Source organism: Gadus morhua, chromosome 17, assembly GCF_902167405.1.
Source record: "Gadus morhua chromosome 17, gadMor3.0, whole genome shotgun sequence".
NCBI classification, from domain to species: Eukaryota; Metazoa; Chordata; class Actinopteri; order Gadiformes; family Gadidae; genus Gadus; species Gadus morhua.
The window spans coordinates 303467-331222 of record NC_044064.1 but is presented as its reverse complement, the minus strand read 5'-3'; the positions used below and the strand labels follow the sequence as shown (position 1 = coordinate 331222).

General features: G+C 47.6%; 1 protein-coding gene across 1 annotated transcript; it reads right to left on the bottom strand.

Moving 5' to 3' along the window:
* Positions 1-160: 160 nt before the first annotated feature.
* Positions 161-25560, bottom strand: ache (acetylcholinesterase (Yt blood group)). Its single transcript, XM_030338697.1, has 9 exons — positions 25259-25560; positions 15504-15992; positions 11011-11234; positions 10285-10545; positions 7930-8152; positions 7254-7493; positions 6807-6999; positions 6532-6710; positions 161-3451 (listed from the first exon to the last, which is right to left on the bottom strand). Exons 2-9 carry the CDS (start codon positions 15934-15936, stop codon positions 3330-3332), a joined length of 1875 nt encoding a protein of 624 aa, XP_030194557.1. The 5' UTR covers positions 15937-15992; positions 25259-25560; the 3' UTR covers positions 161-3329.
* Positions 25561-27756: the final 2196 nt, after the last annotated feature.

Sequence of the window (27756 nt, the reverse complement as noted above, 5' to 3'; positions counted from 1 at the left end):
TTCTACTGAGGACCTCACATTAGAACAGAGAGGTGCTGTTCTACTGAGATCATCACATTAGAACAGAGAGGTGCTGTTCTACTGAGATCATCACATTAGAACAGAGAGGTGCTGTTCTACTGAGATCATCACATTAGAGTAGATAAGAGAGGAGAAGGGGTCCTGGGTGAAGCAGGCGTCTTTATTTCTGTAGCTGGAGGTTAGCTGAGGGGTCGCCCATACAAACATACGTACATACTGCTTGCTACACACGTCTTCATCATGATGTAACTAGTGGTTTTTAATAGACAAAGACAAGACTGCTTGAGAAGGAAAACTATACAAGAAGAATGACAGTTTAGTAATATATGGCACATTGTTTTGTTTATACATATTGCTTTTAAAAGAAAAACTATCAATCTTCCTCTTGTCAAAGTTACTTCATCAGGGTATTGCAATATAAAATATATGACTTCATTATGCAATATTGCAAATATCATCTCTAAATATTAATGTTATATTTTCAGGCATTATATTCAAGTACACATCGGCATATTTATTATTTTTGACAGAAAATAACATTCAACATCTCTAGTATATTTGGTAGGTCATGCAAAGTATTGTTTCTACTATATGAAATGGTGACATCATCACTCACGACCACATACTCAATGATGACATCCTCACTCACGACCACATACTCAATGATGACATCACTCACGACCAAATACTCAATGATGACATCATCACTCACGACCACATACTCAATGATGACATCATCACTTGGGACTGCAATCAGCCACAGATGCAGCCTTTACTTTAGTCTTAATTTATATCCAATCAATACGGTCAAGCTATTTAATCTCATATTGGTCATTCTAAAGCTCTTCATATGCCTGGTGACCGGATTCAAATTCCTTTTAGTGTTGATGTAAATATGGCCTCACAAACACAGAACCTAATGGGACAGACATTAAGAACAGGCAGACACACACAGACAGGAAATATTGCACAACGCCACAGTATTCAGTACGTAAAGACAAAACAGCCACAGTATTCACGACGTAAAGACAGAACAGCCACAGTATTCAGTACGTAAAGACAGAACAGCCACAGTATTCAATACGTAAAGACAGAACAGCCACAGTATTCAGTACGTAAAGACAGAACAGCCACAGTATTCAGTACGTAAAGAGAGAACAGCCACAGTATTCAGTACGTAAAGACAGAACAGCCACAGTATTCAGTACGTAAAGACAGAACAGCCACAGTATTCACGACGTAAAGACAGAACAGCCACAGTATTCACGACGTAAAGACAGAACAGCCACAGTATTCACGATGTCAAAACAGAACAGCCAAAGTACTCACGACGTAAAGACAGAACAGCCACAGTATTCACTATGTAGCGACGGAAGTATCAAGCAGTATGGAGCTGACTGCATCTCTTAAACTACAGGTCATTTTAAAGGGTACACACTAGTTTGAAAAGGAAAAACGAGGTCAGTAAGATGTTTGGACACAAAACTTTCCCAAAAACTAGGAAACCTTGGAGGAACTGAAAAGTAAGTTACGGGACATTATTCAATCCAACAAAAGTCAGTCTTCGAACTCGCCTCATTTGATTTTCAGCTGCCAGTTTTAAACATCTTCAGCCGCAAAAAGACATGACTGCTTGCTTTTTGTTAACTTGGGCATGCAGTAAATCACAGTCCTCTTGTTGCATCCATAGTGGTAAACTACGTTCAGATAATGATTTCTGTTAAATGTGGGCAGGGGGGCAGTTATATGGCAGCAGTTATGTTTAGATACCATCTTCCTTCAAAAGAGCGTTAGTCTGTTTTAGGCTAACGACACGAAAACACCCTAAAAAACTAATGTCTCCAAAATATGGATGCGTTAAAGAGTGCTCCAAATGCACACAACGTTAACCCAAACGTAAGCTCCTCTTCACTGGCCATAGAGTTAAGGGTTCAAGGTCTTTTTCCCGCCGTAATGCCTAATGGAATATGGAACATCTTTGCGCCTTGCCAGCCAGAGCCCTTAGTGACGCCGCCTGAGACTGAAGTCCCAGAGACCCCCCTCCCACCGGCTCGCCCCCTCCCATCCTCTCTCCTCCCCCCTCTCCCCCAGGGCGAGAGGGGGGAGGAGGGGAGGTCAGCATTGAGGTCAGTGAAGTCAGATCGGATCAGCGCTGAGGAAAGAGCAACATGAAAAAATAGAAGTTTCCTTTACTACATATAAACTCCACGTGGATACGGCCTGTAGATATAGGGTAGTAGGTGTTCCTCACATCACTTCAAGCAGCTAAATAATACAATAATCACACCATCTATAATGGGCTCCAATCAGCCAGTATATCGGGTCAATAACACACAATAACTAAATAAATACACATTCTGTGTCCATCCTCTCACCGCTGGGCCCAGAATAACACCCCCTGAGCCCCGCCCAGACCCAGGTGTTCAGACACCTGGACCCAGCAGCACCTGCCTACTTCAGACCAGCACGCGATGGGGCCTAGATCTAGAACCTCTGGTAGGACCGTGGGGCTGGAGGGAGGATCAGAGGCGTGGTCTCCTGCCCTCTCTGGACAGCGTAGCGCCCCCCATCGGTACTCAGCCTCCCGGTCCAGAGGTCTGCTCAGCCGGGTTCAGACCCTCCCAGCGTCCGGACCTCCCCCGTACGCCTGGAGCGACGGCGCCCGAGGCACTGCACATGCTCACAGCGCCGTTTGTTAACATTAAGAAGCCAAGAACTGAGTGGGCAGGTTGCCACGGCGCCAGAGAGCTAAACATCCCATTCATCACCTGGGCTCCTCAGAGCGGCCCAGAGAGAGGACAGCACACAAACTAACACCGATCTGAGGCTCTCACGGTCACTGCAGTCCTAAGTACAGCACACACACACACACCCATGCAGGCTTCTCACAATACAGGGGACATGCTTCTGTCGGTACCAGGGTAATGCTGCCTAAAGCTAATAAAAAAGGGTCATCCGTATATTTTAGTATATAATATGGATCTGTAGTGTTGTGAAAAGAATGGCAGTGAGGTCAAATCAAATAGATTCCTGTGATGTTCAGAGTTAACCAGTGTTTCCTAGACGCACATGACATTTATCTTTCTCCCAATCACACACACACGCACACGCACACGCATACACACATTAGAGGTAATTGACTTTCCTTCACGGTGATGACCAACAGAAACATACAAGACATCCTGGTCAGAGTCAATGAGAAGAACTAAACCCACATAAATAAATCAATAAATAACATGAGAACAACAGTGCTTTGTGTGGTCAACGTTGGAGCGGAGGGAAGCGGCCCTCCTCTCCCGTCCTGGGGCTCACAGGTCGCTGCAGCGCTCCTGCTTGCTGTAGTGGTCGAACTGGTTCTTCCAGTGCATCATGTAGGACGACCAGCGGTGGAACTCCACCTTCCACTGCCGCTCTGCCTCGTCGATGTTGTCTGGAGACAAGACAGAGGCAACCACCGTCAGCAACTAGTGTCAACCAGCTAGTGTCAGCAACTAGTGTCAGCAACTAGTGTCAGCAAATAGTGTCAACCAACTAGTGTCAACCAACCAGCGTCAGCAACTAGTGTCAACCAACTAGTGTCAACCAGCTAGTGTCAGCAACTAGTGTCAACCAGCTAGTGTCAGCAACTAGTGTCAGCAACTAGTGTCAACCAACCAGTGTCAACCAACTAGTGTCAACCAACCAGTGTCAAACAACCACCGTCAGCAACTAGTGTCAACCAACCAGCGTCAGCAACTAGTGTCAACCAACTAGTGTCAACCAACCAGTGTCAGCAACTAGTGTCAACCAACTAGTGTCTGTCAACCAAGTAGTGTCAAGCAACTAGTGTCAACCAACCAGTGTCAACCAACCAGTGTCAACCAACCAGTGTCAGCAACTAGTGTCAACCAACCAGTGTCAGCAACTAGTGTCAACCAACCAGTGTCAGCAACTAGTGTCAACCAACTAGTGTCAACCAACTAGTGTCAACCAACAAGTGTCAGCAACTAGTGTCAACCAACTTGTGTCAACCAACCAGTGTCAACTAACCAGCGTCAACCAGCCAGCATCAGCAACTAGTCTTAACCAACTAGTGTCAACCAACCAGCGTCAGCAACTAGTCTTAACCAACTAGTGTCAACCAACCAGCATCAGCAACTAGTCTTAACCAACTAGTGTCAACCAACCAGCATCAACAACTAGTGTCAACTAACCAGCGTCAGCAACTAGTGTCAACCAACCAGTGCTCAGCGACTAGTGTCAACCAACTAGTGCTCAGCGACTAGTGCTCAGCGACTAGTGTCAACCAACTAGTGTCAACAGACCAGCGTCAGCAACTAGTCCTAACCAACTAGTCCTAACCAACTAGTCCTAACCAACTAGTCCTAACCAACAAGGGTCAACCAACCAGCGTCAGCAACTATTGTCAACCAACCAGTGCTCAGCAACTAGTGTCAACCAGCAAGCGTCAGGAACTAGTGTCAACCAACCAGCGTCAGAAACTAGTGTCAACCAACCAGCGTCAGCAACTAGTGTCAACCAACTAGTGTCAACCAACCAGCGTCAGCAACTAGTGTTAACCAATGGGTGACAACCAACCAGCGTCAAAAACCAGTGTCAGCAACTAGTATCAACCAACATGCATCAGAAACTAGTGTTAATCAACCAGCGTCAGCAACTAGTGTTAACCATCTAGCGTCAACCAACCAAATCTCTGACATGTTAATATGAGGGTCGTCTCTGAACATGTTAATGTGAGGGTCGTCTCTAAGATGTTAATGTGAAGGTTGTCTATAACATGTTTATGTGAGGGTCGTCTGTAACATGTTAATGTGAGGGTCATCTCTAAGATGTTAATGTGAAGGTCGTCTGTAACATGTTAATGTGAGGGTCATCTCTAAGATGTTAATGTGAGGGTCGTTGGTAACATGTTAATGTGAGGGTCGTCTGTAACATTTTAATGTGAGGGTCGTCTATGACATGTTAATGTGAGGGTCGTCTATGACATATTAATGTGAGGGTGGTCTATGACATGTTAATGTGAGGGTGGTCTGTAACATGTTAATGTGAGGGTCGTCTATGACATGTTAATGTGAGGGTCGTCTATGACATGTTAATGTGAGGGTCGTCTATGACATGTTAATGGGAGGGTCGTCTGTAACATGTTAATGTGAGGGTCGTCTATGACATGTTAATGGGAGGGTCGTCTGTAACATGTTAATGTGAGGGTCGTCTATGACATGTTAATGTGAGGGTCGTCTACAACATGCTAAGGGGAAGGTCGTCTGTAACATGTTAAGGGGAGGGTCGTCTGTAACATGGTAATGTGAGGGTCGTCTATGAAATGTTAATGTGAAGGTTGTCTGTAACATTTTTATGTGAGGGTCGTCTGTAACATGTTAATGTGAGGGTCGTATATGACATGTTAATGTGAGGGTCGTCTGTAACATGTTAATGTGGGGGTCGTCTGTAACATTTTGATGTGAGGGTCGTCTATGACATGTTAATGTGAGGGTCGTCTATGACATATTAATGTGAGGGTCGTCTATGACATGTTAATGTGAGGGTGGTCAGTAACATGTTAATGTGAGGGTCGTCTATGACATGTTAATGTGAGGGTCGTCTATGACATGTTAATGTGAGGGTCGTCTGTAACATGTTAATGTGAGGGTCGTCTATGACATGTTAATGTGAGGGTCGTCTACAACATGCTAAGGGGAAGGTCGTCTGTAACATGTTAAGGGGAGGGTCGTCTGTAACATGGTAATGTGAGGGTCGTCTATGAAATGTTAATGTGAAGGTTGTCTGTAACATTTTTATGTGAGGGTCGTCTGTAACATGTTAATGTGAGGGTCGTATATGACATGTTAATGTGAGGGTCGTCTGTAACATGTTAATGTGGGGGTCGTCTGTAACATTTTAATGTGAGGGTCGTCTATGACATGTTAATGTGAGGGTCGTCTGACATATTAATGTGAGGGTCGTCTATGACATGTTAATGTGAGGGTGGTCAGTAACATGTTAATGTGAGGGTCGTCTATGACATGTTAATGTGAGGGTCGTCTATGACATGTTAATGTGAGGGTCGTCTGTAACATGTTAATGTGAGGGTCGTATATGACATGTTAATGTGAGGGTCGTCTACAACATGCTAAGGGGAAGGTCGTCTGTAACATGTTAATGTGAGGGTCGTCTATGACATGTTAATGTGAGGGTCGTCTATAACATGCTAAGGGGAGGGTCGTCTGTAACATGTTAAGGGGAGGGTCGTCTGTAACATGTTAATGTGAGGGTCGTCTATAACATGTTAATGTGAGGGTCGTCTGTGACATGTTAATGTGAGGGTCGTCTGTAACATGTTAAGGGGAGGGTCGTCTGTAACATGTTAATGTGAGGGTCGTCTATAACATGTTAATGTGAGGGTCGTCTGTGACATGTTAATATGAGGGTCGTCTATGACATGTTAATGTGAGGGTCGTCTATGACATGTCAATGTGAGGGTCGTCTATAACATGCTAAGGGGCCACAGACCGGTGATGTTGAGCAGGCGGGGCAGGAAGCGGTTCCAGAAGGCACACAGCTGGTTCCTCAGGCCCTTGTGGATCTTCAGTGGCTCCGTGTTCAGACCCACGTACTTCTGCTCGCTGAGGGAGAAGGCTGGCCAGCGCTTCCTGCTGTCCACAGGCCCCTCATGGTTCACATTGGGGTTCCTGAGGGCCACACAGGTCCATGAGGAAACGTCCTCTGGAGGTCGCTATAGTAGCGTGGATAGTGAATGTAATGATGTAACAGTAGAAACATCTCACCCCGTGCGGGCGAAGTTGGCCCAGTGCCTCATGATGCGACGGCTGAGCTTCTCCTCCTCAGAGGTGTAGTTCAGCCGCCTCTCCAGGGGAAGGCCGAACACAAACTCGATCTCGTAGCCGTGGATGACGCCCATCCACTCCGGCCAGGCCAGGTTCGACGCACGGTGGTCGAACAGGTAGAGGTAGACACCACCTGAGGGGAGACAGGGTTCATCTCATGGAGCCAGAGGGGAGCCATGTTAAGATGGAGCCAGAGGGGAGCCATGTTAAGATGGAGCCAGAGGGGAGCCGTGTTAGAGGGGATGGAGCCAGAGGGGAGCCATGTTAGGGGGGATGGAGCCAGAGGGGAGCCATGTTAGAGGGGATGGAGCCAGAGGGGATGGAGCCAGAGGGGAGCCATGTTAGAGGGGATGGAGCCAGAGGGGATGGAGCCAGAGGGGAGCCTACCTTGGGAGTTGCCGGTGTTCGCGGCCCCAGGGATGCCCCCCTGGTTGCTGCGCAGCGCGTTGTACTGAGCGTAGGTGTGGGCAAAGTAGGCCAGCGGGCAGATGACGTTGTGGTCGCCCACGATGTCGTCCATGGCGTCGCGATTCTTCAGGCCGTTGTTCTCGTCGATCCAGTCGGTGTACTGGAGGACCACGGCCTCCAGCCCGATGTCGTTGGCATGGGGGACGCTCAGCTTCACGCCTGGGGGGGAACAGGGATGCTGAGGAGAGCTCACCAAGCACACCCCAGATGGTTAACATAGACCAGCTAAAACGAAAATGTTTTAGCTGGTCTAGGAGGTGCACTAGTCATGGTGTGAGGAGGTGCACTAGTCATGGTGTGAGGAGGTGCACTAGTCATGGTGTGAGGAGGTGCACTAGTCATGGTGTGAGGGTGTGTGTGAGGAGGTGCACTAGTCATGGTGTGAGGGTGTGTATGAGGAGGTGCACTAGTCATGGTGTGAGGGTGTGTGTGAGGAGGTGCACTAGTCATGGTGTGAGGATGTGTGTGAGGAGGTGCACTAGTCATGGTGTGAGGAGGTGCACTAGTCATGGTGTGAGGATGTGTGTGAGGAGGTGCACTAATCATGGTGTGAGGATGTGTGTGAGGAGGTGCACCAATCATGGGATGTCGGTACCTTGCATGAAGTCCTCTCTGGAGATCAGGCTCTCGTTGTCCTTGCTGAAGCCGGGTGCTCCATAGAGCAGGAAGTAGGAGCCCTCATCCTGGTTCACCCCCAGCAGGATCTGCGTGTCCTTGAAGTTCCCAGAGCTGAGCATGGCCTCGGGCGCGTCAGGCAGCACCACCCCGTCCACCACAGGCACGAAGGAGAAGCGGAACAGGGCGGACCAGGGCAGCACCTGGCACAGCGCAGGCCAGTCAACACACATAGATCGATAGAGATCTCAGTATAGTACTGAGATCAGACTGCTATACTCTCTGTGGTGAGATCAGAGTACTATACTCTCTGTGGTGAGATCAGAGTACTATACTCTCTGTGGTGAGATCAGAGTACTATACTCTCTGTGGTGAGATCAGAGTACGATACTCTCTGTGGTGAGATCAGAGTACTATACTCTCTGTGGTGAGATCAGAGTACTATACTCTCTGTGGTGAGATCAGAGTACTATACTCTGTGGTGAGATCAGAGTACTATACTCTCTGTGGTGAGATCAGAGTACTATACTCTCTGTGGTGAGATCAGAGTACTATACTCTGTGGTGAGATCAGAGTACTATACTCTCTGTGGTGAGATCAAACTGCTATACTCTCTGTGGTGAGATCAGAGTACTATACTCTCTGTGGTGAGATCAGAGTACGATACTCTCTGTGGTGAGATCAGAGTACTATACTCTCTGTGGTGAGATCAGAGTACTATACTCTCTGTGGTGAGATCAGAGTACTATACTCTTTGTGGTGAGATCAGACTGCTATACTCTCTGTGGTGAGATCAGAGTACTATACTCTTTGTGGTGAGATCAGACTGCTATACTCTCTGTGGTGAGATCAGAGTACTATACTCTCTGTGGTGAGATCAGAGTACTATACTCTGTGGTGAGATCAGAGTACAATACTCTGTGGTGAGATCAGAGTACTATACTCTCTGTGGTGAGATCAGACTGCTATACTCTCTGTGGTGAGATCAGAGTACTATACTCTCTGTGGTGAGATCAGAGTACTATACTCTCTGTGGTGAGATCAGAGTACTATACTCTCTGTGGTGAGATCAGACTGCTATACTCTCTGTGGTGAGATCAGAGTACTATACTCTCTGTGGTGAGATCAGAGTACTATACTCTCTGTGGTGAGATCAGAGTACTATACTCTCCGTGGTGAGATCAGAGTACTATACTCTCTGTGGTGAGATCAGAGTACTATACTCTCTGTGGTGAGATCAGACTGCTATACTCTCCGTGGTGAGATCAGACTGCTATACTCTCTGTGGTGAGATCAGAGTACTATACTCTCTGTGGTGAGATCAGAGTACTATACTCTCTGTGGTGAGATCAGAGTACTATACTCTCTGTGATGAGATCAGAGTACTATACTCTGTGGTGAGATCAGAGTACTATACTCTGTGGTGAGATCAGAGTACTATACTCTCTGTGGTGAGATCAGACTGCTATACTCTCTGTGGTGAGATCAGAGTACTATACTCTCTGTGGTGAGATCAGAGTACTATACTCTGTGGTGAGATCAGAGTACTATACTCTGTGTTGAGATCAGAGTACTATACTCTCTGTGGTGAGATCAGAGTACTATACTCTCCGTGGTGAGATCAGAGTACCATACTCTCTGTGGTGAGATCAGAGTACTATACTCTCTGTGGTGAGATCAGACTGCTATACTCTCCGTGGTGAGATCAGACTGCTATACTCTCTGTGGTGAGATCAGAGTACTATACTCTCTGTGGTGAGATCAGAGTACTATACTCTCTGTGGTGAGATCAAACTGCTATACTCTCTGTGGTGAGATCAGAGTACTATACTCTCTGTGGTGAGATCAGACTGCTATACTCTCTGTGGTGAGATCAGAGTACTATACTCTCTGTGGTGAGATCAGACTGCTATACTCTCTGTGGTGAGATCAGAGTACTATACTCTGTGGTGAGATCAGAGTACTATACTCTCTGTGGTGAGATCAGAGTACTATACTCTCTGTGGTGAGATCAGACTGCTATACTCTCTGTGGTGAGATCAGAGTACTATACTCTGTGGTGAGATCAGAGTACTATACTCTCTGTGGTGAGATCAGAGTACTATACTCTCTGTGGTGAGATCAGAGTACTATACTCTGTGGTGAGATCAGAGTACTATACTCTCTGTGGTGAGAGTGAGTAGGTGCTATAGGAGGTGGTGTAGCTGCTATGGGAGGTGGTGTAGCTGCTATGGGAGGTGGTGTAGCTGCTATGGGAGGTGGTGTAGCTGCTATAGGAGGTGGTGTAGCTGCTATAGGTGGTGGTGGTATAGCTGCTAGAGGTGGTGTAGGGTACCTGCCACTCCTGGTCGATGAGCTCCTGGGGGGGCTTGTTGCGGAGGCAGTCCACCAGCTCCGTGTCGTTGCCCCCGCTGCAGCCCACCAGCTTGGCCAGCAGCAGCGCCCGCCTCCGGGCCTCCGACGCGCTGACCGACGCCCAGGGGCAGTTGGGCACGCCGCTCTGCAGGATGGCCCGCGTGAAGGTGGCCCGGCTGTCCGGGGAGAGCAGGTGGAAGCCCACCGACGCCCCGCCCGCACTCTCACCAAAGATGGTGACCTGGGGAGGAGGAGACGGCGACAGTCAGGAGACACGACCGCAAGGTCCACCCCTCCGCCGGCTGGAGGGCCAATCACAACGGGATCCTGGATGTGGATCTTACAGGTGATGAGTCACAAGGTAGTGGTGAGTGGCAAGTCTGGGTCAGTTTAGGGTGGCTGCCACCTGTTGGGGTACCACCTGTTGGGGTACCACCTGTTGGGGTATCACCTGTTTGGGTATCACCTGTTGGGGTATCACCTGTTGGGGTACCACCTGTTGGGGTACCACCTGTTGGGCTATCACCTGTTGGGCTATCACCTGTTGGGCTACCACCTGTTGGGCTACCACCTGTTGGGGTATCACCTGTTGGGGTATCACCTGTTGGGGTACCACCTGTTGGGCTATCACCTGTTGGGGTACCACCTGTTGGGGTACCACCTGTCGGGGTACCACCTGTTGGGGTACCACCTGTGGGGCTCTCACCTGCTTGGGGTTTCCACCAAAGAGGTGGATGTTGTCCTGCACCCACTGCAGAGCCATCCTCTGGTCCAGCAGCCCCACGTTGCCTGGGGCCTCCGAGGAGCCGTGCAGCGCCAGGAAGCCGAACGCTCCGATCCGGTAGTTCATGGAAACCACGATGACCGTCTCGCTGTGGGCCAGATACCGGCCGTCGTACACGTCCAGGGACGAAGAGCCGCTGTAGAACCCTGAGGATAAGGACCGAGTCAGAACCAAACAGAACCCAAGAGTCACCGCAGGCCTCACTCCTCTAGAACCTTAAGAGTCACCGCAGGCCTCACTCCTCTAGAACCTAAGAGTCACCACAGGCCTCACTCCTCTAGAACCTTAGAGTCACCGCATGCCTCACTCCTCTAGAACCTTAAGAGTCACCTCATGTCTCACTCCTCTAGAACCTTAGAGTCACCTCATGTCTCACTCCTCTAGAACCTTAAGAGTCACCGCAGGCCTCACTCCTCTAGAACCTTAGAGTCACCTCATGTCTCACTCCTCTAGAACCTTAGAGTCACCTCATGTCTCACTCCTCTATAACCTTAGAGTCACCGCAGGCCTCACTCCTCTAGAACCTAAGAGTCACCGCAGGCCTCACTCCTCTATAACCTAAGAGTCACCGCAGGCCTCACTCCTCTAGAACCTTAAGAGTCACCTCATGTCTCACTCCTCTATAACCTTAGAGTCACCGCATGTCTCACTCCTCTAGAACCTTAGAGTCACCTCATGTCTCACTCCTCTAGAACCTTAAGAGTCACCGCAGGCCTCACTCCTCTAAAACCTTAGAGTCACCTCATGTCTCACTCCTCTAGAACCTTAGAGTCACCTCATGTCTCACTCCTCTAGAACCTAAGAGTCACCGCAGGCCTCACTCCTCTAGAACCTAACAGTCACCGCAGGCCTCACTCCTCTAGAACCTAAGAGTCACCGCAGGCCTCACTCCTCTAGAACCTTAGAGTCACCTCATGTCTCACTCCTCTAGAACCTTAGAGTCACCTCATGTCTCACTCCTCTAGAACCTTAAGAGTCACCGCAGGCCTCACTCCTCTAGAACCTTAGTCACCTCATGTCTCACTCCTCTAGAACCTTAGAGTCACCTCATGTCTCACTCCTCTAGAACCTTAGAGTCACCTCATGTCTCACTCCTCTAGAACCTAAGAGTCACCGCATGCCTCACTACTCGTAGTGCAGAACCTTGGAGTGTCACTATTGTACTGCGTCAGGTTATTGTACTTCATACAATAACCTGATTTGTACATCATCTTTGGTTACAGAAATCACAATATAGAAATCGGGAGATGCACATTAAAACCTTTTTTACTCTGCTTAATTAAATGCTGAATCTGAATCTGACTTCATTAGAAAATGGCCCCTTTCCCCCCGAGTCGGTTTAATCAGAATCAGAACCACTTGTGTCACCAATTACAAGAGTTTGGATCCTTTATGGTCCTTGGACCCTGGAGGTGTACATGACGTCTGATCACTAGACGACCACAGTGTGCACGGCCTGCCAGCGTCAGGGTCCCTTCCACTGGGTGGACCCCTTCCACTGGGTGGACCCCTTCCACTGGGTGGACCCCTTCCACTGGGTGGACCCCTTCCTCCATCCCCCCCAACAGGATCCAGTGGTGCTGGGTCACAATGTTATGGACCTAATGTTGCTGTATGTGACTGGGATGTACTGTGGTGTTACTGGGATGTTACTGTGGTGTTGTTGTGATGTTACTGGGATGTACTGTGGTGTTACTGGGATGTTACTGTGGTGTTACTGGGATGTTACTGTGGTGTTACTGGGATGTTACTGTGGTGTTACTGGGATGTACTGTGGTGTTACTGTGGTGTTACTGGGATGTACTGCGGTGTTACTGGGATGTACTGTGGTGTTACTGGGATGTTACTGTGGTGTTACTGGGATGTACTGTGGTGTTACTGTGGTGTTACTGTGGTGTTACTGGGATGTACTGTGGGGTTAATGGGATGTACTGTGGTGTTACTGGGGTGTACTGTGGTGTTACTGGGATGTACTGTGGTGTTACTGGGATGTTACTGTGGTGTTACTGGGATGTACTGTGGTGTTACTGGGATGTTACTGGGATGTTACTGGGATGTTACTGGGATGTACTGTGATGTTACTGTGGTGTTACTGGGATGTTACTGGGATGTTACTGGGATGTACTGTGGTGTTACTGGGATGTTACTGGGATGTTACTGTGGTGTTACTGTGGTGTTACTGGGATGTTACTGTGATGTTACTGGGATGTACTGTGGTGTTACTGGGATGTACTGTGGTGTTACTGGGATGTTACTGGGATGTTACTGTGGTGTTACTGGGATGTACTGTGGTGTTACTGGGAGGTTACTGGGATGTACTGTGGTGTTACTGGGATGTTCCTGTGGTGTTACTGGGGTGTACTGTGGTGTTACTGGGATGTACTGTGGTGTTACTGGGATGTTACTGGGATGTTACTGGGGTGTTACTGGGATGTTACTGTGGTGTTACTGGGATGTTACTGTGGTGTTACTGGGATGTACTGTGGTGTTACTGTGGTGTTACTGTGGTGTTACTGGGATGTTACTGTGGTGTTGTTGTGATGTTACTGGGATGTACTGTGGTGTTACTGGGATGTTACTGGGGTGTACTGTGGTGTTACTGTGGTGTTACTGGGATGTACTGTGTGGTTACTGGGATGTACTGGGATGTTACTGGGATGTACTGTGGTGTTACTGGGATGTTACTGGGATGTTACTGTGGTGTTACTGGGATGTTACTGTGGTGTTACTGTGGTGTTACTGGGATGTACTGTGGGGTTAATGGGATGTACTGTGGTGTTACTGGGATGTACTGTGGTGTTACTGTGGTGTTACTGGGATGTACTGTGGTGTTACTGGGATGTACTGTGGTGTTACTGGGATGTTACTGGGATGTTACTGTGGTGTTACTGGGATGTACTGTGGTGTTACTGGGATGTACTGTGGTGTTACTGGGGTGTTACTGGGATGTTACTGTGGTGTTGTTGTGGTGTTACTGGGATGTTACTGGGATGTTACTGTGGCGTTACTGGGATGTACTGTGATGTTACTGGGATGTTACTGGGATGTACTGTGGTGTTACTGGGATGTTACTGTGGTGTTACTGTGGTGTTACTGGGATGTTACTGTGGTGTTACTGGGATGTTACTGTGGTGTTACTGGGATGTTACTGGGATGTACTGTGGTGTTACTGGGATGTACTGTGGTGTTACTGGGATGTTACTGTGGTGTTACTGTGGTGTTACTGGGATGTTACTGGGATGTTACTGTGGTGTTACTGGGATGTTACTGTGGTGTTACTGGGATGTTACTGGGATGTACTGTGGTGTTACTGGGGTGTTACTGGGATGTACTGTGGTGTTACTGGGATGTACTGTGGTGTTACTGGGATGTACTGTGGTGTTACTGGGATGTACTGTGGTGTTACTGGGATGTTACTGGGATGTTACTGGGATGTTACTGTGGTGTTACTGGGATGTACTGTGGTGTTACTGGGATGTTACTGGGATGTTACTGGGATGTACTGTGGTGTTACTGGGATGTTACTGGGATGTTACTGGGATGTACTGTGGTGCTACTGGGATGTACTGTGGTGTTACTGGGATGTACTGTGGTGTTACTGGGATGTTACTGGGATGTTACTGGGATGTACTGTGGTGTTACTGGGAGGTTACTGGGATGTTACTGGGAGGTTACTGGGAGGTTACTGGGATGTACTGTGGTGTTACTGGGATGTTACTGGGATGTACTGTGGTGTTACTGGGAGGTTACTGGGAGGTTACTGTGGTGTTACTGGGATGTACCGTGGTGTTACTGGGATGTACTGTGGTGTTACTGGGATGTTACTGGGATGTTACTGGGATGTACTGTGGTGTTACTGGGATGTTACTGGGATGTTACTGGGATGTACTGTGGTGTTACTGGGATGTTACTGTGGTGTTACTGGGAGGTTACTGGGATGTTACTGGGATGTTACTGTGGTGTTACTGTGGTGTTGTTGTGGTGTTACTGGGATGTACTGTGGTGTTACTGGGAGGTTACTGGGATGTTACTGGGATGTTACTGGGATGTACTGTGGTGTTACTGGGATGTACTGTGGTGTTACTGGGATGTTACTGTGGTGTTACTGGGAGGTTACTCGGATGTTACTGGGATGTTACTGTGGTGTTACTGTGGTGTTACTGTGGTGTTACTGTGGTGTTACTGGGATGTACTGTGGTGTTACTGGGAGGTTACTGGGATGTTACTGGGATTTTACTGGGATGTACTGTGGTGTTACTGGGATGTACTGTGGTGTTACTGGGATGTTACTGTGGTGTTACTGGGATGTACTGGGATGTTACTGGGAGGTTACTGGGATGTTACTGTGGTGTTACTGGGAGGTTACTTGGATGTTACTGGGATGTTACTGGGATGTATTGTGGGGTTCTGATCACCTCCCCCGTAGATCCACACCATGACGGTGAGGTTGTGGGGGCGTGGCGAGGACGGGACCCAGACGTTGAGGTACAGGCAGTCCTCGTTCATCTCCCTGTTGGGGTTCCACATCTCGCTGCCCTGGAAGCCGGGGTACGAGGTGTCCACGAACTGGTAGCAGGCGGCGGGGTAGGCGTTGGCCTCGTGCACGCCCCCCCACGACCGCTTGGGCTCCGGCGCACGGAACCGGCGCCGGCCCGTGGGCGGCTCGGCGAAGGGCACGCCCAGGAAGGAGGTGACGTAGCTCCGCTCCAGCACGGGCAACCGCACCCCGCGCACCCGGCCCGCCTTGGTGGCCACCACCAGGTCGCCGTCGCCCTGGGAGAGGGCGGACGGGGACAGCAGCACCCAGAGAAGCAGAGGGGGGAGGACGCGCAGCAGGAGGGACGGCATGGTGGGGCTCTGCTGGGGCTCCTAGACTCCTCGTGGACCGCCTGGGAGCTCACCTCCTGGAGGGGGAGAGAGAGAGGGGGGGGGGGGGAAGAGAGAGAGACAGAGAGGGAGAGAGAGAGAGAGAGAGAGAGAGAGAGAGAGAGAGAGAGAGAGAGAGAGAGAGAGAGAGAGAGAGAGAGAGAGAGAGAGAGAGAGAGAGAGAGAGAGAGAGACAGAGAGAGAGGGAGAGAGAGAGAGAGAAATGTAGTTAGGTGGAGTGTGATAGAGAACAGATGTGAGAGACAGAACAGGATAAATCAAGTGCACAAATAAGATGAGGAACAGAGATAGAAACTACTTATATATTATAAATATAATTTATATTATTTAGGGCAATATGGGTTTTTATTTTATTATTGGGTACTACAGCTTTCAGTTATTAATAACAAATTATTTAAAGAAGATATAACGTAATAGAAACCATGACGAGAGATAAATTATGCTAATATCTGCATGATCAATGCTAGCAGCATAAAGGGGTCACATGTTCTAAACATGCAGTGGACTAACGTGACTAACTCTGCCCCTGTTAACTCTAGTCTAAACATGCAGTGGACTAACGTGACTAACTCTGCCCCTGTTAACTCTAGTCTAAACATGCAGTGGACTAACGTGACTAACTCTGCCCCTGTTAACTCTAGTCTAAACATGCAGTGGACTAACGTGACTAACTCTGCCCCTGTTAACTCTAGTCTATACATGCAGTGGACTAACGTGACTAACTCTGCCCCTGTTAACTCTAGTCTAAACATGCAGTGGACTAATGAATGAGGTTCCCCGCTCTAGTCTAGGGTCCGGTCAGAGTCAGGGTGAGAGAGACCAAGCATGTTTTGGTGGAGGTCTTTGGCAGGACGGGAACACCCCAAGGAGGTTCTCAGGACAATGTTTATGTTTTGCAATGTATAGTTACCATGGAGACCGGATTAGATCCGGGCCAGCGCAGGCTGTGGCTGCGTGTGTGTGTGTGTGTGTGTGTGTGTGTGTGTGTGTGTGTGTGTGTGTGTGTGTGTGTGTGTGTGTGTGTGTGTGTGTGTGTGTGTGTGTGTGTGTGTGTGTGTGTGTGTGTGTGTGTTACTATTTCTGAACAGGGCCCTCTTCCTGGTACGAGAGATCTATTTTAGACCTGTCACCTCTCTCTCTGTTCCACACTCGGGGAACAGAGAGAGCCCCTCCACACACTGAACACACCCTAAACACGCCCACAGTGAACACCCCCCCCCCACACTGAGCACCCCCCCACAGTGAACAACACACTGAACACCCCCCACAGGGAACACCCCCCCCCCCACTGAACACAGTGAACACCCCCCACAGGGAACACACTGAACACCCCCCACAGGGAACACACTGAACACCCCCACAGTGAACACACTGAACACCCCCCACAGTGAACACACTGAACACCCCCCACACTGAACACCCCCCACAGTGAACACACTGAACACCCCCCACAGTGAACACACTGAACACCCCCCACACTGAACACCCCCCACAGTGAACACACTGAACACCCCCCACACTGAACACCCCCCACAGTGAACACACTGAACACCCCCCACACTGAACACCCCCCACAGTGAACACACTGAACACCCCCCACACTGAACACCCCCCACAGTGAACACACTGAACACCCCCCACAGTGAACACCCCCCCACAGTGAACACACTGAACCCCCCCCACAGTGAACACCCCCCACAGTGAACACACTGAACCCCCCCCACAGTGAACACCCCCCCACAGTGAACACACTGAACACCCCCCACAGTGAACACACTGAACACCCCCCACAGTGAACACCCCCCACAGTGAACACACTGAACCCCCCCCACAGTGAACACCCCCCACAGTGAACACACTGAACCCCCCCCACAGTGAACACCCCCCACAGTGAACACACTGAACACCCCCCCCCACAGTGAACACACTGAACACCCCCCCCCACAGTGAACACACTGAACATCCCCCCCACAGGGAACACCCCCCACAGGGAACCCCCCCCACAGGGAACACCCCCCACAGGGAACACACAGAACACCCCCCCCACAGGGAACACCCCCCACAGTGAACACACCCCACAGTGAACACCCCACCCACACACACAGAACCCCCCCCCACAGTGAACACACCCACCCACAGTGAACACAAATACACACTCTCTGACCCTGACCACCAAAGAGAGCTAATGCAAAGCGTCACTGAGTTAAACAGAGACTGTTCGTCTGCGGAACAACTGCACTGATGAGCTGAAATGTAAAACTATATCAAACTCTCAGAAGCAAAATATTGAACTGTTATGAGCTGGAGCAGTGAATCCCTAGCATGGCTATCCCCAGAGCTGCCGTCATCTTCAGCACAAGAGGCTTGAACAACGGCCTAGTTCAAATGACTCTGTACGCAATTGGCTGCTTGCCGTCGCTTCGCTGTCGTCATTGTGTTAAACCAGCCAATAGCGCGCCAGGGGAGCAGGCCAGCTTGGTGATTTGCTCCCACAAAAGCATATTGGAAGCAGAAAGAATTGTATTGCTCTTCTCCACCTTCTGCAGGGCGAACTCAAATCGCCGGCAGAATGAGCTGGGGGTACCCAGTCTGGTGGATTTCTGCTATTTCTTGTTTGATGATTTTGGTTAATCTGTTACAATATTTTGTTATTTTGTCCAAAAGCTTTGATTGGTTTTAACCTACGAGCTGAACATCACAGACACTGATTGATTCAAACTGAATTTTTATTTTATGTGAATAATTAAATAAAAGACAAGAGGGGATAGGACTATTTTGATGAGTGCTGCATGCTGCGCTCAACTTTTGTTCTTAAGTTTTATTTTGTCTTCTTTATTATCTCTACAAACTTTGGGACCTATCTCCTTCCTAAATTTTTCACCTAGAGACTCCATTCCAATTTGGAGTATACACACGGTATAAAGCGCTACATTTCAGAATTGTAAAATATTTTATACTTTTAAGATATTCTACTTTTAAAATATTTTTTTTTACCATTCTCTGACACTTACTACTTCAGACTTCGTAACTTGGTCAAAATTGTATCGTTAACCTTCGTTCAAAGGTTTAACAAACCAACACACTTGTATCTTCAATAACCTGGAAACAGAATTTCGAGAATCATAGTTTAAGTTCCATGTCGGCTTATTTTCATTTGGTCTCATTGATTTACGTTGAGGTTAGACCTCGGAGACGAGCAGGCAGTGTGGCCTGATTGGGCCGTTTTTCCCGCCCAATTGGACTAAAATGAGCATTAGGTGAGCTAGAAAATGAGCATTAGGCGAGTACAAACAATTTCGGCTGATTTAAGTAGAAAAATGGTGGGATTAATATAAATCTTTCTACAAACATCAATCAATACCATACCTTCAGAAGGCATATTGTTTGTGCAGCTAGTACCACTATTACTTCAGCTACTACTACTATTACTACTTTTACATCAGCTACTACTGCTACTATTCATACAGTTCATCTACATCACGTTTTCTGGAACGCCGCCATTTGCACGACCGATCTCGCCAAGTATGGCCGCCCACACCGCTCATCTGAATGTTAGAGAGAGACGGATATATTATCGATTTTAGGCTCCGATCCTTATTTGTTATCCCTAGTTTTTTTTTTTGTCCATTAGTATGCTTGCCTCAAATCAATCTTCATGACATATATATTTATTTAGTCCACAACCCCTCCCCATACAGTGGAGATATCTTGAAAGCGTTCAAGAGCACTGATGCCTACCAATATGCTGTGGCTGGATGGGTGAAGGACGCTAAATTGAGGCACTTGGCCACCAATAATCTTTATCTGATAGGGGCAAAGTAAAGTAGTATATATTTGTGACTTCTTGTGAACAGTTTGTGGTGGGTTACTATCATTGATCGTTGAAATCAGTCATCAAATCATAGACGATAATTTCGCCGGGGACGCTTAGGACGAGTTTTCTTCAAGATTCATTTTGTACCCACAACAAAACCCGATTTGAATTATTATGGATTATTTTGGACAATGAATGACGTATTAATACCAATACTCTTTGGCTGGGACGATGTCAACATTGGGTATATGGAGCAGAACATAGTGGGTCATATGTCAACGTTTTTTGTATGCATTTTATTCATTAGTAAGCTACATGGATAAGCCATCTTTTAGAACCTTTCATTACCTGCACTAAGGAGAATAAAAGAGCGCATCCTCAATGTTTGATTGTGGTCGTAGGTGTTGTTGGTGCTGAGTTACCACTGAAACCAGTGGGTCAGTGGGTGGGATCGGTCGTCAAGATGGCAACCAGCATCATACTAACCCCAACCAGCATCATACTAACCCCAACCAGCATCATACTAACCCCAACCAGCATCATACTAACCCCAACCAGCATCATACTAACCCTTACCCTAACCAGTGTAATTCTTAGGGTGACTAGATATGAAGGCCCCAACAACTGGACCATCTGGAGGTCAGGCGTGGGATCAGTCTGGCCCCGCCCCCGGTTGGATCAATCACAACCCAAACACTGGGGGAACCAATCAGGGCTAGGGGGAGGAGTTAGCTAGCCTTACGTTGTTCAACGGCCAATCAGATTAGCTAAGGGATACTCGGAGGTGGAGCAGAAGGCGGTGGAGGTGGAGCAGGAGGCGGTGGAGGTGGAGCAGGAGGTGGAGCAGGAGGCGGTGGAGGAGGTGGAGGTGGAGCAGGAGGAGGTGGAGCTGGAGCAGGAGGCGGTGGAGGTGGAGCAGGAGGCGGTGTAGGTGGAGCAGGAGGCGGTGGAGGTGGATGTGAAGAGGTGGAGCAGGAGGAGGAGGAGCTGGAGCAGGAGGCGTGGAGGGGTGGAGGTGGAGGCGTGGAGGGGTGAAGGTGGTGGGCTGGAGGTGAAGCAGGAGGCGGTGGAGGTGGAGCAGGAAGCGGTGGAGGTGGAGCAGGAGGCGGTGGAGGTGGGGCAGGAGGCGGTGGAGGTGAGGTGATGGAGGTGGAGCAGGAGGAGGTGGAGGTGAGAAGGTGGAGGTGAGGCGGTGGAGGTGGAGCAGGAGGCGGTGGAGGTGGAGGTGGAGCAGGAGGCGGTGGAGGTGGAGGCGGTGGAGGTGGAGCAGGAGGCGGTGGAGGTGGAGCAGGAGGCGGTGGAGGTGGAGGTGGAGCAGGTGGAGGCGGTGGAGGTGGAGCAGGAGGCGGTGGAGGTGGAGGCGGTGGAGGTGGAGCAGGAGGCGGTGGAGGTGGAGGCGTTGGATGTGCAGCTGAGGGGGCTCTGGTTGATTTATTTATACCAGACAGACAGCTGCCCGGCCGAGGAGAGGCACCAAACTCATTTAGGAATAGGAATGCATTTTGGGATGCAGGGTTAGCGTTAGCAATACGGTATGGGTTAGCTATATGGTTAGGGTTAGCTTTATGGTTAGCTATATGGTTAGGGTTAGCTATATGGTTAGCTATATGGTTAGGGTTAGCTATATGGTTAGGGTTAGCTATATGGTAAGGGTTAGCTATATGGTTAGGGTTAGCTTTATGGTTAGCTATATGGTTAGGGTTAGCTATATGGTTAGCTATATGGTTAGGGTTAGCTATATGGTTAGGATTAGCTATATGGTAAGGGTTAGCTATATGGTTAGGGTTAGCTTTATGGTTAGCTATATGGTTAGGGTTAGCTATATGGTTAGCTATATGGTTAGGGTTAGCTATATGGTTAGGGTTAGCTATATGGTAAGGGTTAGCTATATGGTTAGGGTTAGCTTTATGGTTAGGGTTAGCTATATGGTTAGGGTTAGCTATATGGTTAGGGTTAGCTATATGGTAAGCTACATGGTTAGGGTTAGCTATATGGTTAGGGTTAGCTATATGGTAAGGGTTAGCTATATGGTTAGGGTTAGCTATAGGGTTAGCAATATGGTTAGGGTTAGCTATATGGTAAGCTATATGGTTAGGGTTAGCTATATGGTTAGGGTTAGCTAAATTGTAAGCTATATGGTTAGGGTTAGCTATATGGTAAGCTATATGGTTAGGGTTAGCTATATGGTAAGGGTTAGCTATATGGTAAGGGTTAGCTATATGGTTAGCTATATGGTTAGGGTTAGCTATATGGTATGGGTTAGCTATATGGTAAGCTATATGGTTAGGGTTAGCTATATTGTAAGCTATACGGTTAGGGTTAGCTATATGGTTAGGGTTAGCTATATGGTAAGCTATATGGTTAGGGTCAGCTATATGGTTAGTGTTAGCTATATGGTTAGGGTTAGCTATATGGTAAGATATATGGGTAGGGTTAGCTATATGGTTAGTGTCAGCTATATGGTTAGGGTTAGCTATATGGTTAGGGTTAGCTATATGGTTAGCTATATGATAAGGGTTCGCTATATGGTAAGCTATATGGTTAGTGTTAGCTATATGGTTAGGGTTAGCTATATGGTTAGGGTTAGCTACATGGTTAGGGTTAGCTACATGGTTAGGGTTAGCTATATGATAAGGGTTCGGTATATGGTAAGCTATATGGTTAGTGTTAGCTATATGGTTAGGGTTAGCTATATGGTTAGCTATATGATAAGGGTTCGCTATATGGTAAGCTATATGGTTAGGGTTAGCTATACGTTAGGGTTAGCAATAGGAGAACAGCGATGACCGTAATAAATAACATAAGCCCAGAATCAGCCTCTACTGCTCTTGAAATAGATTCATAGATCCTGAATTTACTGAACAATTTATTGACTTTCATGACAAAGAAATGTCCTGTTTTTCCCAAACAGAAGTTACATCCGAAACATCCAACCAGTTGAATAGCATTTTACTAGTGTTAAACACATGATATTCTAAGGACAGACTAGTTATAGAAGTCCTTGCTAGCCAGACTCACCTAGGGTTGGTTACCAGCTCTAAGATTACACATATGATATGTATATGAGCATTCTTATGAAGAGGGCTGTGTGGTCCTCGTAAACTTATAGCAGACTATAGGTCTATAACTTATAACTTATAGACCTATAGTCTGCCAATAAAATGATTAAATATCAATTAAAAATGTAATGTGGTGACTTCATAGGACGGTGTGCCTGCTTATTCATAATCATATCAGATATATAATATATCACAGGTCATCATAAGAACACATTTCATATTGCCATAAACACTAAACTTACACGGTATATTCAATTATTGTGTGCAATAATCCACAAAATATAAAAGGATAATCTATACATACCAGTAGGTACGCACATGCACACAACCTATCCCTATCTATATTACTATATCTTAGCAATCTATACATATAAATAAATATATAGCCTTGCTTTGGTTGCTGCTTCATGATTCGATTACCCGTTTAGTGGTCTGCAGCTAAATCAACTCATGCACACACTAAAGAGCCCCACACACACACACACACACACACACACACACTCACACACACCGTCCCCCCCCCACCCCTCGGCCCACTGACACTTTGACGAGCAGAGGAAAAATTGTTGGAATATTCAGCTTGGGCTTTTGCTCATTTCACCAAACACACACACACACACACACACACACACACACACACACACACACACACACACACACACACACACACACACACACACACACACACACACACACACACACACACACACACACACAGTAAATGTAATATCGTTCATTGTCGCACTAGGAGATATAGCCGATTACAATATGCACACCAGTCCTTAGCCAGGACTGAACATAATATAACACTAGGAGATATAGCAGATTACAGCTGTTCCATATCTAGTTAAAGGCCACATATCTTCATCTAGACAAAAAGGCACATTTTGTGAAAATATTGTCAAATATATATTTTCCACCAGATTTCTCAAAATGGTCTTATTTTTACTAACAATGAGAAAATGAAATGGAAACGTGGTTGAGGATCATATAAGGCCCATCACCAAGTTTAAAAAACTTTAAAAAAAACGGATGGTTATAGCGCCACTATAACCATCAATTGTTTGTTTGTTTCATCATCAGGACTGCAGTGAAGGCGGCTAGCCAGTGGCTAGTTATCAGCGGCTAGTCAGTGGCTAGTCAGTGGTACCAGGACTGTATGTACCAGCAGTAGGTACCTGTAGGGACCAGGACGGTAGGTACCAGTAGGCACCAGGACTGTAGATACCAGTCGGTACCAGTAGGCACCAGGACTGTAGGTACCAGTAGGTACCAGGACTGTAGATACCAGTAAGGACCAGTAGGTACCAGGACTGTAGGTACCAGTAAGGACCAGTAGGTACCAGGACTGTAGGTACCAGTAAGGACCAGTAGGTACCAGGACTGTAGGTACCAGTAGGTACCAGGACTGTAGGTAACAGTAAGGACCAGTAGGTACCAGGACTGTAGATACTAGTAGGTACCAGGACTGTAGGTACCAGTAAGGACCAGTAGGTACCAGGACTGTAGGTACCAGTAGGTACCAGGACGTGAGGCCCGTTAAACTCGTCATCATCAGCTGCAGACTAGCGGGCCAGAGACAGGTTAACCAGTCTATCGGTCTCATGGCGCAGCGGGCATTTAGCATGATATGTACCGCAGTATTAACACATTCATATATTAGTATATTCATGTACCAATACCAGTCAATTAAAATGATTAGCAGGTCACATCACACTCGTTAAGATACTCCTAGTCCTCAAGGTATGAAGACTGATGGGTCAACCCTAGAGAAACAGTAGGTCTAACAGCAGGACTAACAGTAGGACTAACAGTAGGTCTAACAGCAGGACTAACAGTAGGACTAACTAACAGTAGGTCTAACAGTAGGACTAACTAACAGTAGGTCTAACAGTAGGTCTAACAGTAGAACTAGCAGTAGGACTAACAGTATGACTAACTAACAGTAGGTCTAACAGTAGGACTAACAGTAGGTCTAACTAACAGTAGGTCTAACAGTAGGACTACCAGTAGGACTAACAGTAGGTCTAACTAACAATAGGTCTAACAGTAGGACTAGCAGTAGGTCTAACTAACAGTAGGTCTGACAGTAGGTCTAACAGTAGGACTAGCAGTAGGTCTAACTAACAGTAGGTCTGACAGTAGGTCTCTAACAGTAGGACTAACAGTAGGTCTCTAACAGTAGGTCTAACAGTAACGGTAGGACTAACAGTAGGTACTAACCGTAGGTCTCTGACAGTAGGTCTAACAGTATGACTAACAGTAGGTCTCTAACAGTAGGTCTAACAGTAGTTCTAACAGTAACGGTAGGACTAACAGTAGGTACTAACCGTAGCTCTCTGACAGTATGTCTAACAGTAGGTCTGACAGAAGGTCTTCCACAGTAGGCTGTAGACCTGTAGTAGTTTACCTGGTGTCTTATGGGAGCTGATGACTCGCCGTTTTCCTCCTCGTCTCTCGTCTCTTCTCTTCGTGTCCGTGGGCTGCCGGCAGAACGACGGGAGGACCCCCTAGCTACTACCGCAGAGAGAGGCTCACCTTAAGGGTTTACTTAATAATACGAATAATGCCGGAGAGCGATGTGAACATGCGTACCGCTGGACCCTATTGAGTGTTGATAGAGGAGACGACGAGAAGCTAAATAACACTCCTCACGCGAGACTCCGACCACAATAAACTAGTCAATGCGAGACTCTCGCGAGAGGAGGGCCAATGCCAACATTCAGAGAAGACATACAATCAACTACAGAGAAAAAACTCTCTCACTCTCTCTCTTTCTCTCTCTCTCTTTTTCCCTCCTCTGCCATTCCCTCCCCCTCTCGCCTTCCTCCCCCCCCTCTCTCTCTCTCTGACAACTGTTGTTTTACTATCCCTGTTCTCACATAGACACTAGTCAGCCCAAAGTGCCTATATATATGCAAGTATATGTTTACAAATATATATATATATATATATATATATATATATATATATATATATATATATATATATATATATATATATATATATATATATATATATATATAGGCACACCACTGTTTAGTTCAAGCCTTGTTCAATACTTGAACCTGATTGGTCAATAACAGTATACTATAATATAGTATATATAACATAATTGGTGGTTTATTCCTTGCATATACTATTGAACCTGTAGTAGTTTGTATATAATATTGTGAGTATTAAACCTGTTGTAGTAGTACTAGCAGCACGGCTGGTGTAGTTCTAACAGAATAATTATATATGCACAACAGATGCTGCAGGAGGCCTGCTACAAGGCTGATTTAGTAACAAGGGAGAGAGAAGGAGAGAGGAGAGAGGAGAGGAGAGGGGAGAGGAGAGAGGAGAGGAGAGGAGAGAGGAGGAGAGGAGAGGAGATGAGAGGAGAGAGGAGAGGAGAGGAGAGAGGAGAGGAGAGGAGAGAGGAGGAGAGGAGAGGAGGAGAGGAGAGAGGAGAGGAGAGAGGAGAGGGGAGAGGAGAGGAGAGAGGAGAGAGGAGAGGAGAGGAGAGGAGAGGAGATGAGAGGAGAGAGGAGAGGAGAGGAGAGAGGAGGAGAGGAGAGGAGGAGAGGAGAGAGGAGAGGAGAGGAGAGAGGATCGGGGGGAGAGAGGAGGAGAGAGAAGAGGGGGAGAGGAGAGAGAGAGGAGAGGAGAGAGGGGGAGAGAAGAGAGGAGAGAGGAGAGAGGAGGAGGTGAGAGAAGAGAGAGGAGGCGGTGCCATTAAGATTTGTTAATCAAGGAGAGTGCCTGTAGACCGACCTTCCCTTCTTTCCCAGGGCACACACGCACACACACACACACACACACACACACACACACACACACACACACACACACACACACACACACACACACACACACAGGCTCACACACACACACACACACACACACACACACACACACACACAGGCTCACACACACACACACACACAGGCTCACACACACACACACACACACACACACACACACACACACACACACACACACACACACACACACACACACACACACAGTGTGTGAGTGCAATAACTAAGCACACACACACACCCTCCCTCCTCCCCTCCCTCTGGGTTTTAGAGTGCTGGCCTCTGCCAAATGACATCACCAGATGCACAGACAGACAGACAGACAGAGATAAATGTCTCGAATGGTACTCGCTCAGGTACTGATCGCTGATTAATAATTGTGCCATCACATTTCTGTTATTTCTGTAAGATGGAGACAGACAGAAAGACCGACAAGAAGGCAGACAGAAGAATAGAGAGACAGACACACAGGCAGAGAGACAGAAGGACACCTCGGGGGGGGGGCACTCAGATTGTACGGAAACGTTTCTAGACCCCGACACAAATTACGACACAAAGTCAAAATGATAAAAAAGTATTTCAAAGTTCTTAAAAAGGAGTAACATTGGGCCAACTGTTTTATTAGTCCTCCATGAAGCATGCAGCAGCATATTATCAGAAAGCTGTGGTGTCTATTGTAAGAAACAAGGTATTATCAGCACTAAGGTCTCTGTTGCTTAGCCCACTGGTTATACTGGGAGCCCACTGGTTATACTGGGAGCCCAATGATAACAGTGCTGTGCTGGAGCCTCAACGTACTACCTCTCTCCAAGTACTTCTGACATGATTGACGAGAGGTTAGAACACGCCCTCTGGCTGGCCTTCCTCATCCCGTCCGCTGGACGGAGGGCCGTGACAGCGACCTCTAGAGGTACGGAGTGGGACAGCACTAGCTGGGCTAGCTGCTAGCTTTAGTTAAAGGTTGGGTATGGAATTCTCTTTTTTGGCCATTTTTGCAAAATTACTTGAAATCCTTATCATAACCCACTTACAGCCACTGAGTTAGAAGTACTGACATGAAAATTAAACAAGTCAATCATCTGTGGAACGGGCAGGGCGCGAAAAA